Genomic DNA, 19,230 nt, shown 5'->3' with positions numbered 1-19,230 from the left:
TGCCCATCGCAGTTCCGGCGCAGGCGCACTGCTCTGCCCTGTTGAGGGTAGAGCAGATTACTGCACTGTGCCTGCGCCGGAGCCGCGACAGGCAGGAATTAAGAGGATGTCATCGCTGCAAGATGGGAGGCGCCGGACCGGACTGCGACTCCCTCCGCACCCAAACTGGACCCAGACCGACCCCCGGTGAGTATAATTTAACTCATTTTTCTTCTCTTTCAGGGTTCATTGGGGGCTTATCTACAGCATTACAGAATGCTGTAGATAAGCCCTTGATGGTGGTGGCCGCAGCTGATAGGCGAAAAATAGGGTGACAGATTCCCTTTAATTATTTTTTTTCCAGATTTTGCTATTTAATAAAATATAGCTTGAGCTAAAATTATTGTTCTGACTTATTTCCTAGATCTTTACACTTGAAACACATGCATTTAACCTGATATGATTTCTGAGGATTCATATCTCAGTATTTTATACATTTTATTAGATTTATTTAACCTGAACAAATGGTGAGGATGAGTCATCAGCTTTCAGACCACTTCTTTGACAAAGTTTCCTTATTATAATTCAACATCTGAAGCCATACGGAGACAGTTGTGCATCTCCTGAGGGAGGTCAGCTCGGGTGATATTGTTTCCATCTAAGCGCAGATGTTTAACTCGAGAATACTCCAATGGACCAACAACCTTACAAAAGCTGCTCAGATCAAATTCTGCAAAATAAGAATATACATCAGATGTTGTATATAATCTTAACACTTCTATAAATGCATGTTGTCAGGGCAAATAATACATTATTATGAGTCAGTTGTTTTCCAATACCCACCATAAAGTTTTAAAAGGGGACAAGTCACCAAGTTTTCACCATATAGAGTACAGTCAATATCTTAAAGCCTTCTGTTACAGCATACTAGAATAGTGTACACAGTGGGGAAATAAGCATTTGATACCCTACCAATTTTGAAGGATTTCCCACCTACAAATAATGGAGAGATCTATAATTTTTATCATAGGTACACTATACCTCTGAGAGACAGAATCTAAAAATAAAAACAGAAAATCACATTGTATGATTGTTAAATAATTAAATAGCATTTTATTGCATGAAATATGTACAGCATTTGATCCCCAACTAACCAGCAATAATTCTGTCTTTCAAGACCTGTTAGTTTTTCATTAAAAAGCCCTCCTACCCTGCACTCATTACCTGTATTGATTGCACCTGTTTGAACTCGTTACCTGTATAAAAGACACCTGTCCTCACACCAATCTCACTCCAATCTCTCTACCATGGCCAAGACCAAAGAGCAGTCTAAGGACACCAGGGACAAAATTATAGACCTGCACAAAGCTGGGATGGGCTACAGGACAACAGGCAAACAGCTTGGTGACACGGCAACAGCTGTTGGCACAATTATTAGAAGATGGAAGAATCACAAGATGACTGTCAAATAATGTCTATAAAGCACTGTGAAATTAACGGCGCTATATAATTGAGTAAAATAAATAAATTAAATCTACCTCAGTCTAGGGGTCCAAGCAAAATCTTGTTTTGTGAGGTAAGGATGTTTCTAAGAAAGGTCAGGAGTCAGCCAAGAACTACATGGAATAACCTGGCCAATGACCTGAAAAAAGCTTGGTTCACAGTCTCAAACATTAGCATTAGTAACACAGTATGCTATCATGGATAAAAACCCTTCAGGGCGCGCAAAGTACCCCTGCTCATGTCAGCACACATCCAGGCCCATTTTAAGTTTGCCAATGACTATTTGGATGATCCAGAGGAGAAATGCAAGAAGGTCATGTGGTCAGATGAGACCAAAATAGAACATTTTGGTATCAACTCCACGCGCCATGTTTGGAGGAAGATGAAATATGAGTACAACTCCAAGAGCACTTTCCCAAACATGTAGCATAGTATGGGTTCATGCATTGCAAGAATTTGGTAAACAACTTCCTTCCTTCAGTAGGAGCATTGAAGATGGGTCATGGCTGGGTCTTCCAGCAAGACAATGACCGAAACACTCAGCCAAGGCAACTAAGGAGCGGCTCCATAAGAAGCATTTCAGGTCCTGGAGTGGTCTAGCCAGTCTACAGACCAGAACCCATTAGAAAATCATTGGAGGGAGCTGAAATTCAATGCTGCCCAGCGACAGCCCAAATGTCTGAAATATTTGGACACGATTTGTATGGAAGAATGGGCCAAAATCCCATCTGTAGTGTGTGCAAACTTGGTCAAGAACTACAGGAAACATCTCACCTCTATAATTGCAAACAAAGGTACCAAATATTAAGTTCTGTTTTTCTTTTGCATCAAATACTTATTTCATGCCATAAAATGCAAATTAATTAAGTAAAAATCATACAATGTGATTTTCTGGATTTTTTTAAGATTCTGTCTGTCACAGTTGAAGTGCACCTACAATGAAAATTACAGACCTCTTCAAACAGAGGCTGGACAGACATCTGACTGGGATGATTTAGCGAATCCTGCTTTGAGCAGGGGGTTGGACCAGATGGCCCAGGAGGTCCCTTCCAACTCTACGATTCTATGATTCTATGATTCTATGATTCTATGATTCATTGCAGGTAAAAAAATTTGCAAAATTGGCAGTGTATCAAACACAAATTTTACCCACTGTACATGTCCCCAATCCACTCTGCAAGGCAAAAAAGACCTTTTAGTATACTCACATACACTGCTGTATGGTCCGATGGGCATCTGAACTTGATCCAGTGCCTCCTCTCTTCTTACAACCGCAGTCCTCTTTCCCACACAAGTGTCCACCATCATATATCTATGCAGGCATACTTTTGTCTGCCCTGCCAAGGGCAGGACAAAGTACTGTAGTGCTCATTACTGGGGAAAGGCTAAAGAGAGCGATGACCTATAGGTAAAGTCGCCATGTGTGCACTATAGTACTTTGCTTTGCCCTTGAAAGAGCAAAGAAAAGTGCATATGTGCAAGAGTGATAGAGGACACTGTAGATGATGTTGGACACCTCATTCATACAAACAGGGAACGAGGACAGTGATCGTAAGAAATGAGGAGGCACTGGATCAAGACCAGATATGCCCATCTGATCAGGCCGCGGTGTATGTGAGTATAAGATAAGCTATTTTTTGCCTTGCTGTGTGGATTGAGGGCGTTTATACAACAATGACCAACAAAGCCTTCTCATCACCACGAGTTCTGACGAACAGTTGTGCTCAAAAATGTATATACCCAGGCAGAATTTTTGCTTTCTTGGCCTTTTTTAAGAGAATATGAATGATAACACCAAAACTTTTTCTCCACTCATGGTTAGTGGTTGGGTGAAGCAATTTATTGTCAAACTACTATGTTTTCTCTTTTTGAATCTTAGTGACAACCCAAAACATATAAATGACCCTGATCAAAAGTTTACATACCTTGGTGATTTTGGCCTGAAAACATGCACAGAGTTGACACAAATGGGTATGACTGGCTACTAAATGTAATATCCTCACCTGTGACCTGTTTGCTTGTAATCAGTATATGTGCATAAAAGCTGAGTGAGTTTCTGGGATCCAAACAGACACTTGCATCTTTCATTGAGCCACTGATGTTTCTGGATTGAGAGTCACGGGGAAAGCAAAAGAATTGTCAATGGATCTACGGAAAAAGGCAGTTGAACTGTATAAAACAGGAAAGGATACAAAAAGATATCCAACAAATTGATAATGCCAGTCAGCAGTGTGTTAAAAATGTGATTAACAAATGGAAAATCAGGGGCTTTGTAAAAACAAAACCATGGTCAGGTAGACCAACAAAAATTTTGTCTACTAATGCCAGGAAAATAGTTTAGGATGCAAAGAAAACAAATAACCTCAGTTGCAATACTGGACTCTCTGAAAACTAGCGGTGAGGCTGTTTCAAGATGCACAATAAGGATGCACTTGAAGAAAAATGGGCTGCATGGTCGAGTCACCAGAAGAAAACCATTACTGCGCAAATGCCACAAGGTATATTGCCTACAATATGCAAAACAGCACAAGGACAAGCCTCAAAACTTCTGGAACAAGGTAAGTTGGAGTGATGAGACCAAAATTTTACTTTTTGGCCACAAGCATAAACTTTACATTTGGAGGCTGGGCATGGGATGTACTTGGATGTTCCAACATGACAACGATCCAAAACACAAGGCCAAGTCGGCCTGTCTTTGGCTACAGCAGAACAAAGTGAAGGTTCTGGAGTGGCCTTCTCTGTCTCCTGACCTCAATGTCGTTGAGCCACTCTGGGGAGATCTCAAGAGCACAGTTCAGGCTAAACAGGTCAGGAATTTATAGGGACTGAAGGCTTTTTGCCAAGAAGAGTGTGTAACTTTACAATCTGAGAAAATAAAGAGCTTCATCCACAACTACCATAAAAGACTTCAAGCTGTCATTGATGTTAGGAGGGGCAATACACAGTATTAAGAAATGGGTTATGTAAACTTTTGATCAGGGTCATTTGGATGTTTTGGGTTGTCATTATGATTTAAAAAGAGAAAACAAAAAGTTTGACAATAAATGGCTTCACCCAACCACTAACCATGAGTGGAGAAAAAGATTTGGTGTTATCATTCATATTCTCTGAAAAAAGGTCAAGAAAGCAAACATTCTGCCGGGTATGTAAACTTTTGAGCACAACTGTATAGTTGACATTGGGCCAGAGATGTAACAAAACGTGACAAAACGTAGTCATGAAGAACCTTGCAGTGCGAATGCAACAGCAAGGGGTTTCCAAAGAGGGAGGCAAGGAGGTATGATTTTTCGTCTTTCATCTTTCATTTATTATGCTCCAAAGTCTGTAGAGACGCAAGAGAATAATAAGGAACATTCAATTCCCAGAGAATAACTTTACTGCAAATTGAGCTTCACGGTAAAATGTGGTTTGGCGACTTTGATTTTTCTCAGATCTAATAGTCACTGTTTTATACCGAAGCAGCTACTATAAAACATATCTGAGATAAGTAATAAACTGAACATTCTTTTTGCATAGTGATCTAACATTTTTATTGATTTTATTTTGGGTTAGATGAAATGTTTTGATGCTTTATTTTTTTAGCATTGTTGTGGAGACAGAAAATGTGCAATTTTGGCATTTACTTTGCTTTTTTTGTGTTTATTGATTGTATTAATTAATTGTACCCACCTAACTACAATCTTTAATCTCTCCCTCTCCTCGGGCATTTTCCCATCCTCCTTCAAACACGCCATCGTTACTCCACTACTAAAGAAACCTGCTCTCGACCCATCCTGCACAAACAACTACAGACCAGTCTCCAATCTCCCCTTCATCTCTAAACTTTTGGAACGCCTAGTTTACTCCCGCCTTACCCGTTACCTCTCCATTCACTCCCTTCTAGACCCTTCACAGTCCGGCTTCCGCCCCCTACATTCGACTGAAACTGCACTCATCAAAGTGACCAATGACCTTCTGACAGCAAAACGTAACGGTGACCAATCTCTGCTCATTCTTCTTGACCTATCTGCAGCTTTCGATACTGTTGACCACCATCTCCTACTCTCTAGGCTCCAGTCACTAGGCATTAAGGACACTGCACTCTCCTGGTTCTCTTCCTATCTCTCTGACCGCTCCTTCAGTGTTTTGTTCTCTGGCTCCACGTCATCTCCTCTTCCTCTTGCTGTCGGGGTACCTCAGGGCTCAGTCCTTGGCCCCCTTCTTTTCTCTCTCTACACGGCCCCAATTGGACAGACCATCAGCAGATTTGGCTTTCAGTACCATCTTTATGCTGATGACACACAACTATACACGTCTTCCCCCGACCTTACCCCCGCTGTACTACAGAACGCCAGTGACTGTCTGTCCGCAGTCTCCAATATCATGTCCGCTCTCTATCTGAAACTCAACCTCTCCAAAACTGAACTACTTCTGCTCCCGCCGTCTACTAACCTCCCTAAATCTGACATTTCCTTCTCCGTGGGTGGTACCACAATAACACCCCGGCAGCAGGTGCGCTGTCTGGGTGTTATGTTTGACACCAATCTCTCCTTTACATCCCATATACAATCCCTTGCCCGCTCTTGCCGCTTACACCTAAAGAACATCTCTAGAATCCGCCCTTTTCTCACTATGGAAACAACAAAAACCCTCACTGTTGCATTGATCCACTCTCGCCTGGATTACTGCAACGCTCTATTAATTGGCCTCCCCGTCACTCGACTATCCCCTCTCCAGTCCATACTCAATGCAGCAGCCAAGATCGTCCATCTGGGTAATCGGTACTCGGACGCGTCCGCTCTTCGCCAGTCCTTACATTGGCTGCCCATTCATTATAGGATCCAATTCAAAGTACTTGTTCTCACCCACAAAGCTCTCCACAGTGCGGCACCCCCTTACATCTCTTCTCTCATTTCTGTCTATCGGCCTAGCCGATCGCTGCGCTCTGCAAACGACTTTCGACTAACCTCTGCACTAATCCGTACCTCCCACTCCCGACTCCAAGACTTCTCCCGTGCTGCTCCTATCCTCTGGAATGCTCTACCCCAAGAAATCAGGACTATCCACAATTTGCATAGTTTTAGGCGCTCCCTCAAAACACACCTGTTCAGAGCGGCCTATCACATTCACTAATCAAAGTCATTCTCTGTGTAAGTGTGCGTGCGTAGCCCATTCACTATCTCCATCCATCCCTCACTCCCGCAAGATGGCTGGACCTTCATTGTAAATACACCATTGTAAATACACACCTGTACTGTATCTCCCTCACCTCATTGTAGATTGTAAGCTCTCACGAGCAGGGTCATCTTATTTCGTCTTATTTTGCTTTAATTATTGTATTGTTAGCGCTGTTACTTATGACTTGTGTTTTGAAACTGTTAAACTGTAAAGCGCTGCGGAATATGTTGGCGCTATATAAATAAAGATTATTATTATTATTATTATTATTGTACATTTTGATAGATCAGATGTTTAATGACAGTTTATCACATATTTCTATTTCTATTTTTATTGCTATTATTTTTAGTTGGATTAAAGAGTAGTGACTTTTTATTTCTAAAAGTATCTTTTTATTTACATTATTTTTAGAGGGATTTCTACCTGCAATTGTGTCATTGCTGGAATATATTGCAGTATCACAGCATTTTTGTATATACATCTCTGCCAAAAATTAAGAGACCACTGCAAAATTTTCAGTTTGATTTTTCTCTTTATAGGTATATTTTTGAGTAAAATGTAAATTGCTCTTTTATTCTGTAAACTACTGACAACATGTCTTCGAATTTTCAAGCACTAAATTTTGCATTTATTTTCAGAAAATGAGAAATGGTCAAAATATCAAAAAATGCAGTGCTTGTGGACCTCAAATAATGCTAAGAAAACAAGTTCATAATCATTTAGAAACAACAATACTAATGTTTTAGCTCAGGAAGAGTTCAGAAATCAATATTTTGTAGAATAACTATGATTTTTAATCACAGCTTTCTTGCGTCTTGCCATGCTTTCCACCAGTCTTTCACACTACCTGTGGGTGACTTTATGCCACTCCTGGTACAAAAATGGAAGAAATTCTTTGTTTGATGGCATGTGACTATCCATCTTCCTCTTGATTACATTCCAGAGGTTTTCAATGGGATTCAGGTCTGGAAATTTGGCTGGCCATGACAGAGATTTGGTGTGGTGGTCCTTCATCCACACATTGATTGACCTAGCTGTGTGGCATGGTGCATTGTCCTGCTGGAAAAACCAGTCGTCAGAGTTGGGGAAAACTGCCTGAGCAGAAGAAATCAACTGTTTTTCCAGGATAACCTTGTATGCGGCTTGATTCACAAAGATTAACCTGCCCAATTCTAGCCTTGCTGAAGCATCCCCAGATCATTCCCTGTAGACTGTGAGCCCTCGCAGGCAGGGTCCCCTCTCCTTATGTACTTGTGTGTCCCTTGTCCCTTGTCTTACACTTGTATATTACTCTTGTATATATTACACTTGTCTATATTTCCCCTTTTCACATGTAAAGCGCCATGGAATAAATGCATAATAATAATAAGAATCATCACCGATCCTCCACCAGATTTCACAGTGGGTGCAAGACACTGTGCCTTGTACGCCTCTCCAGGTCTCCGTCTAACCATTAGACAGCCAGGTGTTGGGCAAAGCTGAAAATTAGACTCATCAGAGAAGATTACCTTTCTCCAGTTTTCTATGGTCCAATCCTTATCGTCTTTGGCAAACTTCAGCCTGGCTCTCCTTTGCTTCTCATTGATGAAAGGCTTTTTTCTAGCTTTATATGACTTGAGGAGCCTGTTACAAACTGCTCTTGTCATGCACTTCACCCCAGCTGCTATTTGCCATTCCTTTTGTAGGTCACTTGATGTCATCCTGTGGTTGCTGAGTGACATTCGAATAAGATGACAGTCATCCCGGTCAGTGGAGAGTCGTTTTCGCCCTCTGCTTGTCTATAGCTTTTGTAGTGAAACCTCCACCAGGGGGAGCTGGTGAGGGAAGAGAGGTTACACACTAAAGGCAGCAACCCTGAACAACAGCACAGGTGCCACAGGTAACGAGAGAGAATAGTCAGACGAACCGAGTCAGAAACTAGCAGTAGCAGACGTACCACAAGGAGCAGCAATACACGTAGTCAAAATACCAAGCCGAGAGTCAGAAAGCCAGAACATGAGCACGGGGTCCAAAACGTGAGGCGAAATTCGTGGTTGGGGTACAAGCTGGGGAGTCAGATTCCAGAGAGGGAATGTAACAGCAGAGACGAATACCAAGAGACGGGGTCAGAGATCAGTCCGGGTCATACATGTGAATATCAGTCAAAGGCAGGAGGATCACCAAGGTACAAGGGTCAGAGGCTCTAAACTGGAAGCTTGAGCTATCATTAACACTGATCAGCAGGCTGTGAGAGACTGAAATAGCCCAGCTAGCTCCAGAACGAGGCTGAGGAGATTAACCCCCGCAAGACCAGTCTGGAGTGAAGACAGCAGAAGATAAACTCTCGACTGGACCATGACAGCTTTGCTTTCCCCAATGTCTGCTGCTTGACCTAGTTGTAATGGACTACCGTCTTAGAAAGTTTAAGGATGGAGGAAACATGATGCTCACTGTATCCCTCTGCTAGTGAAGCCAGAAATGAGTCTTTCTTTTCCTCACTCAAGACTTTTCTTTTCAACTCCTTTGATATGGTTAAGTTATTTTTTCATTCCTATATTACTTTTGGGATATTACTAGCACTTGTTTTGCCATCCAGCTTGTCCTATTGCAAGAGGATTGTGAACACCACAGCAGGGTTTTTTTATACTTTCCATCGTTAAATAAGATTTGGTTCAGGTGATCACCTAATCATAAGCACATTAAGTAGAATGAGGTGTCCTCTGGTTGGAATTCAACTGAAACTGGAATGGAATGGCTGTCAGACATATAGAGAAGCTGATTTTTATAAAACTGTGCAGTGGTCTCTTAATTGTTGCCAGAGCTGTAATAAAATCATGGTATGCTAAGAAGCCCTGCAACACATAGATCTTCACAGTATTGCAGTTATGACAGACATGGAGGTATTAAGCATGCCTTTGGCTGTCATGGTAGCCCATAGGCATCACCCATGGGAGCCAATAGGCATGTCGAACAGCATGCACCTTTGACTGTCACGTTAAATACCACTGCCAGGAATTGATAGTGGCATTGAGGGGGTTTACAGCAGTGGGTGAGCTTGACTCTATTTTCTACTGTTAGAGATAGATTCTGGCTCGGCAACACAACCTCATCTGACGAGCAGGATGCATCATACACGGCGAACCAACATAGGACACACCAGCACATCCAATGTTGGAAAGGGTTAAACTGCTCCTGTGACCACCATATAAGTGCTTAGCTTTAATTGTAATATGGTGAACTCTTTTGGTATTTTGGAAATCAAACTTCATTTTTCTAAGAGGATATTGAAGGCACAAATAGCACTACCAGAAGTAATTACTCGGGAGGGTAAAGACTAGGCACTGGTAGCCAGATAGTCCCCAGCAAGCTAATCTGCCTTCACTGAGGTAAATGGCTTCAAAGTGAGCAACATCTGGTTCTGGAAACAAAGGAAAAGCATGATAATGGCGCCATTCTTCCTGTAATTAATTGTTTCCACATTTTTAGAATGCAGAAATAGTTGACTGTCAACTATCAGATCAGATGTTTTTGTATTATCATGCTGCTCAAGTCACTTCTCTAAAGCCATTCTTGTCTAGAAAAGGCTGAACTGACATCACTCGAGGACATTGTAGGAACAGGGACAGAATAATATCCTTTACTCAGGTGGAAGACACACTCATTACAGGTAGCACAGTATACAGACCCATTTTCGAGGCACATTGAATTGCACAATTTTTAAGGGACCTAATGTGTAGGGATGTTTTTAGGAAGCATCATGTGACCACTTATATTCAGAGGACATACTTGTAGCGTTATTTTATTCAGTAGCACTAGTTTTGTTTTGGGGGAACTGGATATAGTATTATTAAAATGTACTTGTCAATTCAGGTAAGTTTACCTAATAAGATGTCGTGTAAGTGTACATGAGGAATAACAGCATTTCTGGCCATTATATGAGTTGTATCCTGCAATTGTATGAGTTGCAACCCGCAATGTGTTTATCACTTTTCCTCTCTGCAGGCTTTATTTATAATTTTCAGTTGTCTCAGAGTTAGTGGATGAAAACAAGCTGGTATAATGTCTCCCATATAATGCAGAGGCACAGAGAATGATTCCTTCTATGTCTAGCACACATACGCAGTCTCAGCATAGAGAAAAATATACAGCTGCATAAAGGACATTATAAAACAAAACCGAGTAATGTAGATGTGAATCCAGTGTTGAATGTGATTATATGCTAGAAGCTATTGCATGATCTATGTGCCTGTGTCTGGGTAAATGCTTTTCCCTCTCCTCCCACTCTCCTACCCATAGGCTTTAATAGAAGCTGTATCTGATACATCAGTGAGCTCACAGTCTCTTGTTTTAATCAAAATGGATTTTAGCAATTGATAAATTTAGGAAGTAATTGAATGATAAGTTCAAGAGGAAGGGGAGAGGATAAGAAGTGGCTTATAAGTACAGAAAAAAACATATTTTTCCTATAAGATATATGACAAAGTTTTTCATATATTCACTTGTGCTGTTTGTTCTAATAACAGTGACTTTTTGCATTTAGAGGAAAACAGAATTTGGTACTTTTGCAGTGTGTGGGACAATAAGAACATTTTCTTAGTAAAGAGGGAGTGGATCAGCTGCATGCATGAAGAACCAGAAACATCTGAGTTTCAAACTTTGCAGATGTGAGACGTAGCTGGAAAAAACCATTATGGTGACATGGCCAAACGGAGAAATAAATGAAGCAACATGCATATAAATTATGAGGAAACATCACATGTGAGTCACAGAATATTTAAAGCGAACCTGTCAGCTGCATTGGCAGCTATAATGCTGTAGATAAGCCCCTCGGTCCAACATGAAAGATTAGAAAACAAGGTTTTATTATACTCACCCAGGGGGGGCATTTTCCAATGCTGTTCGGTCCAATGGGCGTCGCAGGTCCGGGTCCGGCGCCTCCCATCTTTTTGCAATGCCTGCCTCCTGTAGCTTCATTGCTCCCCGGCATCGCGCTCCTGCGCAGGCGTACTTATCTGCCTTGTTGAGGGCAGAGTAAAGTACTGCAGTATGCAGGCGCTGGGAAAGGTCAGAGAGGCCCAGCGCCTGCGTACTGCAGTACTTTACTCTGCCCTCACCAGGGAAGATAAGTACACCTATGCAGGAGTGCGATGCCAGGGAGCGATGAAGCTACAGGAGGCCGGTATCACAAGAAGATGGGAGGCGCCAGACCCGCACCTGCGACGCCCATCAGACCGAAGAGCACTGGACCGCCTACCTGGGTGAGTATAAAAAAACTTATTTTTCTTATCTTTGAGGTCGAATCGGGGGCCGATATACAGCATTACAGAATGCTGGAGATAAGCCCTGAACGGCAGTGGCCGCATCTTATATCAGACAAAACTGCTGACAGGTTCCCTTTAAACTAGCACTCCCATCTATTTTTTTTAATTAAATGTGTGAGACATGAATATAATGTAGTGTGAGCGTATTAATGTATTCACCTACTGCTGCTTTGTCCTATGTCCAGTGCCATTCTTTTCTTCTTTTCGGGGATATCACTGCTCTACAGACGGTCCGTTTCATGTTGCACTCTGTGCAACCTGGAAGTCACTTTTACAATGTAAGTCTATGGAACGTCTGTATGAGGTGCCATACACTTTCATTGTAATAGAGATTTCCAGCTCACACATAGAATGTAGGCTGAGCTTTCTTGTCACAACTACAGTGATGTCCCTGAGAAGAAAAATGGCGCCGGATACCGGCAAAAACAGCGGCAAATGAGTATATTAATACACTCACACTACATTCTTTCATATATACACACATTTAATAAAAAAATAGATGGGAGTGCTTCTGGGAGCTTTGGGTTCTTGTGGTACAAAATTATATAGCAGGGGTAAACCTAACTTGAAGAAGCACTCCCATCTATGTTTCTATCCTCTTAATATATTGCAGTCATCATATTACATAGCACTATGTACTTACAATTGCTCATTTTGCCTTTCTACCCAGTTAATTCTTCTCTTTTCTCTGCTCTTTGTAGAAACATGAAGTCTCTTGTCCCTGCATTTCTCATTCCTCTCTTCAACTCCTTACCCAGCTGCTCTCCTCTTCCTTGGCATGCCATAGACTTTTGCAGTGTCTCATGACTTATACAGACGTTATGTCTCTACATAGAGCTTAAAAGGATTCAACTAGTCAGTTAGTCAGTTTTTAATCATGTGATGTCATAGACCTAATGTAAAACAGGAGAATTAGCTGGGTAGAAAGGGAAAATAAGCAATTGTAAGTACACAGTGCCATACAATATGATGATTTCAATACATTAAGAGGATAAGCATTTTGAATGGAGTGCTTCTTTAACAACTGACTTATTTGATTATTAGATTGGAAGCAATGCAATTAAAATACATTGAGAGGATAAATTCTAATATATTTGACATCAAAATGTAGTTACTCCATACTGAGCTTAGAAGCTACTGATGCAGGAAAGACAAAAGATTTTAGCATGATCTCCCTAAACACTTCTACTTACTGTTGGCTCTGTATCAATGAGATATTCTCTATAGATACACGACATGCAATCAAAGGGCTTGCCCATCTCAAAAATAGCACTCAGCACTCAGAGTTGTAACACAATGTACATTGTAAGCTTGGAAACTAGTTTTAATTAGTGATGATCGAACGTGCTCAGATAATATGTTATGTGAGCATGCTCGGATATTATCTGATTATCTTGGTCATGCTCGAATAATATGTTTGAGTGCCCACGGCTACATGATACGCAGCTGTTAAGGCCCCATCACACACAGCGAGATTACTAGCGAGATTGCTGATTTTGTGACGCCACAGTGATCTCGCCAGCGATATCACTGTGTGTGACATGTATCCCCCTGCTGGGTATCGCTGATTGCGCTCCAACGTCCTGGGCCATTTTTTGATCGTTGGTCTCCCGCTGGCCAGCGCGCATTGCAGCATGAGGCAGTGAGAGACCAACGATCAGCGACACTGGGAGCTGGTTTCCAATGTAAACAGCCGGTATCTAAGAGCCGAGCCGCTCTTAGATACCCGCTGTTTACATTGGAAACCAGCTTGCTCGCTGGTCCTGTTCACTGGTGGGTCTGTCTATGTGACAACTCACCAGCGATCAGCTAACTATAAGTCCCATCGATCCCATCCACGTCGGATCGTTGGTTTGATTGCTGGGACATTGATACGTGTAACGGGGCCCTTAGTCTGCCGCCACTCACGCAACCGCAGGGACGCAAACATATTACTCGAGCACGCCCAAGATACTCGAATTACACCTGAGCAAGCTCAGATAACACGTTATCCGAGCACGTTCTCTCATCACTGGTTGTAATCCATATTACTTTTAAAAGATAGTCATTAAATAAGTTTGACTGAAAAAAATTATATTTTAAAGTATTTCTAAACAAATATTATCAAAAGCAAATTGTAAGTGATAATGGTAAAATGTATGTGAAAAATGGTTTCTAAATCATAGAAATGTGTTGTTTTTTTTATCAATGAAACCTTTGCACACATTTCTCTTAATGTGAACTAGAAACATGCAACTCACTTTGAATTTTGTTGACATGCAGGTAGAAGTTTTCCAGACCTTCATTCACAGCTGGAATTTTTCCAAGGGAATTAAAAGAAAGGTCCAGCTCCACTAGGGTTGAGACGTTGAAGGCATTGCCAGGTACCCCGGAATCTTTGAGATCATTGTGGGACAGACGAAGATACTGAAGAGCTTTGAAACCTTGAAAGTATTCATCTGGGATATTACCAATCTTATTATTGTCAAAATATAGGAAACCTACACTTGGTGGAAGCCCAGTAGGTAACTTTGAAAGCTCATTATAGCTTAGGTCAAGGTACAAGAGTGATTTTAGGCCTTTGAATGCACCTGAAATGGATTCCCCTTTAAGAGCATTGTGCTGCAATTGTACAACAGTAAGGTTCTCCAAACCTTCCAAAATGCTGGGCGTAATTTTGGAGATTTTATTATTTGTTGCATATAGTTCAACCATTGTCTTTGGCAGTGGTCCCACAAGCTCAGTAAGGTTGTTAAAACTTAGGTACAATTTTTGTAGCTCTTTCAGCTTGGAAAATGCATTTTTCTTAATGTTAGCATTGCTTAAGTGATTATGGTCTAAAATGAGCCATTTTAAATCAGTCACATTTTGGAATGCGTCATTATCTATACCCTCAATCATGTTGTTCTGCAGGTACAGGTACTGAATTCCAGAAGGAACCATTGGTATTTTTTTTAATTTCAGGTTATCGCAATACATGGCTGAAGGATAATTATATGGACAGTTGCATTCTGGTGCACAATTAGCAGAGGAGGGTCCAAATGCTAAATTTGAGGGGTAATCATCTGGTACACCATATTCATAATCATACTGGGGATATACACTGCCAATTATTAGCAGTACAAATAAGGGAATTATTTGGAGGTTCATTGCTCCAATTTATATTGTACCTAAGGGAAAAAACAAAACAAGGAAAGATTAGCGGAATTGTTCTATTACACTTTCACATAGGTGAAGAAAGATGCAAGTTAAAATGAATTGTCTCCATGACAGTTTCTTCTTTATCTACAATGTATTCATACCCCATAAACTTTTCCACATTTTATCATGATACAGCTTCAAACTTACATGCATTTTATTGGGGGTTGTTGTGATATATCAACACAAAGTGGCAAGTATTTGTGAATTGTAAAAGAAATGTTACATTGTTTTGTAACTATTTTAAAAATATAAATCTGAAAATTTTGAAGTGCATTTGTATTCAGCCCCTCTGAGTAAATACTTTGTAGGAACACATTTCACTGCAAATACGTCTGCAAGTCTTTTGGGGTTGGTCTCTACCAGCTTGGCACATATATAGTCTGAACTGTTTGTCCATTCTTCTTTGCAAACCTGCTCTAGCTCAGTGAGATTGGATAGAGATGTTTGTGAACATCAATTTTCACATCTTGCCACAGATTCTCAATGAGATTTAGGTCTGGATTGTGACTGGGCCATTACCACACATGAGTATGTTTTGATCTAAACCATTACATTATAGCTCTGGCGCTATGTTGAGGATCATTGTCATGCTGGATGGTGAACCTATGCCTCAGTCTCAAGTCTTTTGCAGCCTCTAACAGATTTCACTCTAGAATTGTCCTGCATTTATCTCCATCCATCTTCACATAAACTCTGACCAGCTTCCCTTTCCCTGCAGAAGAAAAGGATCCTCACACCATAATACTGCCTCCCCAATGTTTGACAGTGGAGATAGTGTTTTTTCATGGTGCTGTGCAGTGTTGGCTTTCCACAGCACACAGTGTTTTGCATTTAGCCCAAAAAATTCTACTTTGGTCTCATCTAACCAGAACACCTTTTTCCACATGCTAGCTGTGCCCCCTATATGGCTTCTTCTTATAGCTTGCTTTCAAAAATTTCAAAAGAATTTTTATTCTACCTACTCTTCCATAAAAGCCAGATTTTGTAGTTTATGACTAAAAGTTGGGTGTGGACAAATTCTCCCACCTGAGCTGTGGATCTTTGCAGCTTCTCCAGAGTAACCATACGCTTCTTGGCTAATTCTCTAATTAGGCTCTCCTTGCTTGAAATGTCAGTCTAGATGGATGGCCAAGTCTTGGTAGGTTTACAGTTGTGCCATAGACTATCCATTTTTGGACAACTGATTGAGAATTGTTCAGTGAGATTTTCAGAGCTTGAACCATTTTTTATAACCAAACCCTGTTTTACTCTTCTCCAAAACTTTATACCTGACCTGTCTGGTGTGTCCCTTAATTTTACAAATGCTAAGTTGATCCCAAATGTTCTCAAACAAACCTGTTAGTCCTTAACAGAACAGCTGTAGAACAGCTGTAGATATACTGAGAATAAATTACACATGTGAACTCAATTTACTAAATATGTGACTTCTGGAGGCAATTGGTCACTCCGGATAATATTTAAGGGTATCAGACTACAAGGGGCTGAATACAAATGCACTTCACATTTAATATTTTTAAATGTTTAGAGAATCATGTATGATTTCCTTTATACTTCACAAATGCTTGCTCTTTTTTGTTGGCATATTACTTAAAATCCCAATAAAATACATTTAAGTTTGTGGGTGTAACATGAAAAAATGTTGAAAAGTTCAAGGCCTATGAATAATTTTTCAAGGCACTGTAAACCATGATTTACAATAAACATTTAAAATATTGATTACTTGTCTCTAATGAAATAATATTTTTAGGTAATACTCATGCATTGACTTTTTTTTCATGCAAAGGAGATATAAATAAAGAATATAGATTGTGAAAGAATTGAATAGCTTTTTACATATTTGATCCCAAAGGTGTAGAAAAAATTAATCTATGTCTCTTAATGGGCACAGATCCAATGTGTGTTGGTAAAATAGTGACAATCTTCAGGTGTAATACCTTAGCAAAGCAGCAGGAAGCAAAGACTTCCCACCTCGTAGGCGGGGGTTAAAAAGATTTATTTACAGATGTTGGAGCCCCAGTAGTTAGGTGAGAGGACAAGTAGATGTACAGCAACAGTTTGCTTTTTTCCCGCACCCCAAAAAATCAACTTTTTTAGGATTTATTTGATTCATCATGGTACTTTTTGATAACAAGAAATTTCAAGCTCAAATTCTCAATACTAGTGTTACCGTAATTAATGATTGTTATACCATCACTTAATATTTCCTAACTCTTATATAATCACTAATAGTTTTTTTTTCATATTTGCATATTTTTTCAGTATTTTTGGGGTATTTTTCGCGGTTTCTTTGTTGAATCACTAATAGTCGTATATCATCTGTATACCAACTGTCATATGTAACTCATCATCTGACATGAAAGCTAATAACTGTTTGAATGATTAGGAACAGCATTGATCCTGGAAGCTAGTGTATTGAAAACCTGCATCCTTATGTAATTATATATAGCATGCATGGTCGAGGAGCATTTGAGTAGTGCACTTCTTGTACTGTCTTTGAAAAACACAAACTAGATGCATAAAAGATTCTTCCTTCCACATTCATTTCTGATTTAGGTGGAAGAAAATGTACCCAAAATATGCACTGTTAACTAAGCTTTAAAATGCAAAATATTTAAAATGTCAAATATTTGCAAATGTTCAATTGAAAAGGCACAGCGATAAGCTATAAGTGTATCAAACTAACCATGCATATTATGTTAGTTCTCTATAAAGTCACTTATTCAATTCCTTTGTACTGTGCCAATAAATATTTTGGGAAAAAAAAATAAAATGAATGTTATTCAGAAATGCATATCATGCTGATTGTATATTGGCATTTTAACAGTATGTCTTTAATGCATTTATATTCTCATTCAAAACTTCAACAGTTCCAACAACAAACTACAGCAGTACCATCCTTCAAAAGTAAATTCCAATAACTTATTCAGCATGAAATAATTCAGCATAGTCGCTCATTTCATACAACGTAAATGCTTTCCAGATGACTTTGCATTTTCGTAGAAAACAAAGGGAGCAAAGAAAGTCACCAAATTATGTTTTGCTGCCCTTTTGTGTTCAGAGTATCTGACAATAAATGGAAAAAAGACGTTAAAAAGAAACATAAAAGAAATCTACGACTTAAATAGGATACTAATAAAAATGCAAAAATTGTCCAAGGTGCCTCTTAAATTTTCATAGATGTCAGATAAGAGAAATGCATGAAATTGGTAATAAGAATGTATTTACAATAAATATATCAGTTTGTGTAATATATTATAAAAGTAGTTGTTAAGGATAAAAGAAAATTGAAGTGTTGTCCATATCGGTTTTGGCAGTCTTCCTCTAAACATAATAATGCACTTAGCTGTGAACATCACCTACCTCTTTCTTTGATGCTGCTCTCTTTAATTCCCCAAGCAGATTAAAAAAGAGACCAAATCAAGTATCATGTGCTGTAAACAGTGTCAGGAGAGAACTGCCTGCCAGAATCACTGTAATACAGAACTGCAAAAAGAAAAGAGGGAAGAAAAAAAAAAAAGTAGTCACACTGCTCTTATGTCATCATGGTGTGCTTGTGGTGTGGCGTGGAGCGTTATTACTTTCTGAGTAAGTACAGGTGGAAGGCTATCAAAGCACAGCCCATAAGCAGAGAAAAAAGTCAGCACAGAAAACTCTCTCTAACTTTTGTAACTTATATTTGCTGTTTGGAATCAGATTAAACTACAGCGGAGAAAGTCTACAGAGCATTACCACATTTTCCAGCGCCAGAACGCAGAACTAAATTCAGTTTTGTCAAACATTTGTATTCGATTTTACAGTCTTATTTCAGATTATTGTACCACAAGAAATGTCTCGATTTGTCCAACATCTGTATTTAGTTTTACTCTTTTATTTCAGATTATTGACCCGCAGGAAATATCAAGCTGTGTTATATTAATTTAATAAAATGTAATCAGCACTATCATGTGGTGTTTATATACTTACTGATGGAAGTACCTAGAATTGTGTCTATCTCTCCAAATGTATGCAATTGAAGAATAATATGTTGGATTCAATATTATTGTGCTTGCAACAAGATCCTTATGCAAGAGGAAAAGTCTGAGATTCCTTATATCTGAAAGAATCTAAAAAA

General features: G+C 39.8%; 1 protein-coding gene across 1 annotated transcript; it reads right to left on the bottom strand.

Annotated features, from left to right (window-relative positions):
* Positions 1-460: 460 nt before the first annotated feature.
* Positions 461-18,761, bottom strand: LUM (lumican). Its single transcript, XM_073554278.1, has 3 exons — positions 18,480-18,761; positions 14,180-15,088; positions 461-709 (listed from the first exon to the last, which is right to left on the bottom strand). Exons 2-3 carry the CDS (start codon positions 15,066-15,068, stop codon positions 558-560), a joined length of 1,041 nt encoding a protein of 346 aa, XP_073410379.1. The 5' UTR covers positions 15,069-15,088; positions 18,480-18,761; the 3' UTR covers positions 461-557.
* Positions 18,762-19,230: the final 469 nt, after the last annotated feature.

This window comes from Dendrobates tinctorius, unplaced genomic scaffold, assembly GCF_039654945.1.
Source record: "Dendrobates tinctorius isolate UK_male_01 unplaced genomic scaffold, ASM3965494v1 ptg000209l, whole genome shotgun sequence".
NCBI classification, from domain to species: Eukaryota; Metazoa; Chordata; class Amphibia; order Anura; family Dendrobatidae; genus Dendrobates; species Dendrobates tinctorius.
The sequence above is the reverse complement of the archived record's forward strand: the minus strand, read 5'-3'. Positions and strand labels throughout refer to the sequence as shown.

What these genes read in the sequence shown, in the direction of transcription:
- LUM (XM_073554278.1), bottom strand. Translation starts at nt 15,068, where the DNA reads ATGAACCTCCAAATAATTCCCTTATTTGTACTGCTAATAATTGGCAGT. An exon ending in GCATGTCAACAAAATTCAAA is followed by an intron (nt 710 to 14,179) that starts GTGAGTTGCATG and finishes CTTATTTTGCAG; the next exon opens with AATTTGATCTGAGCAGCTTT.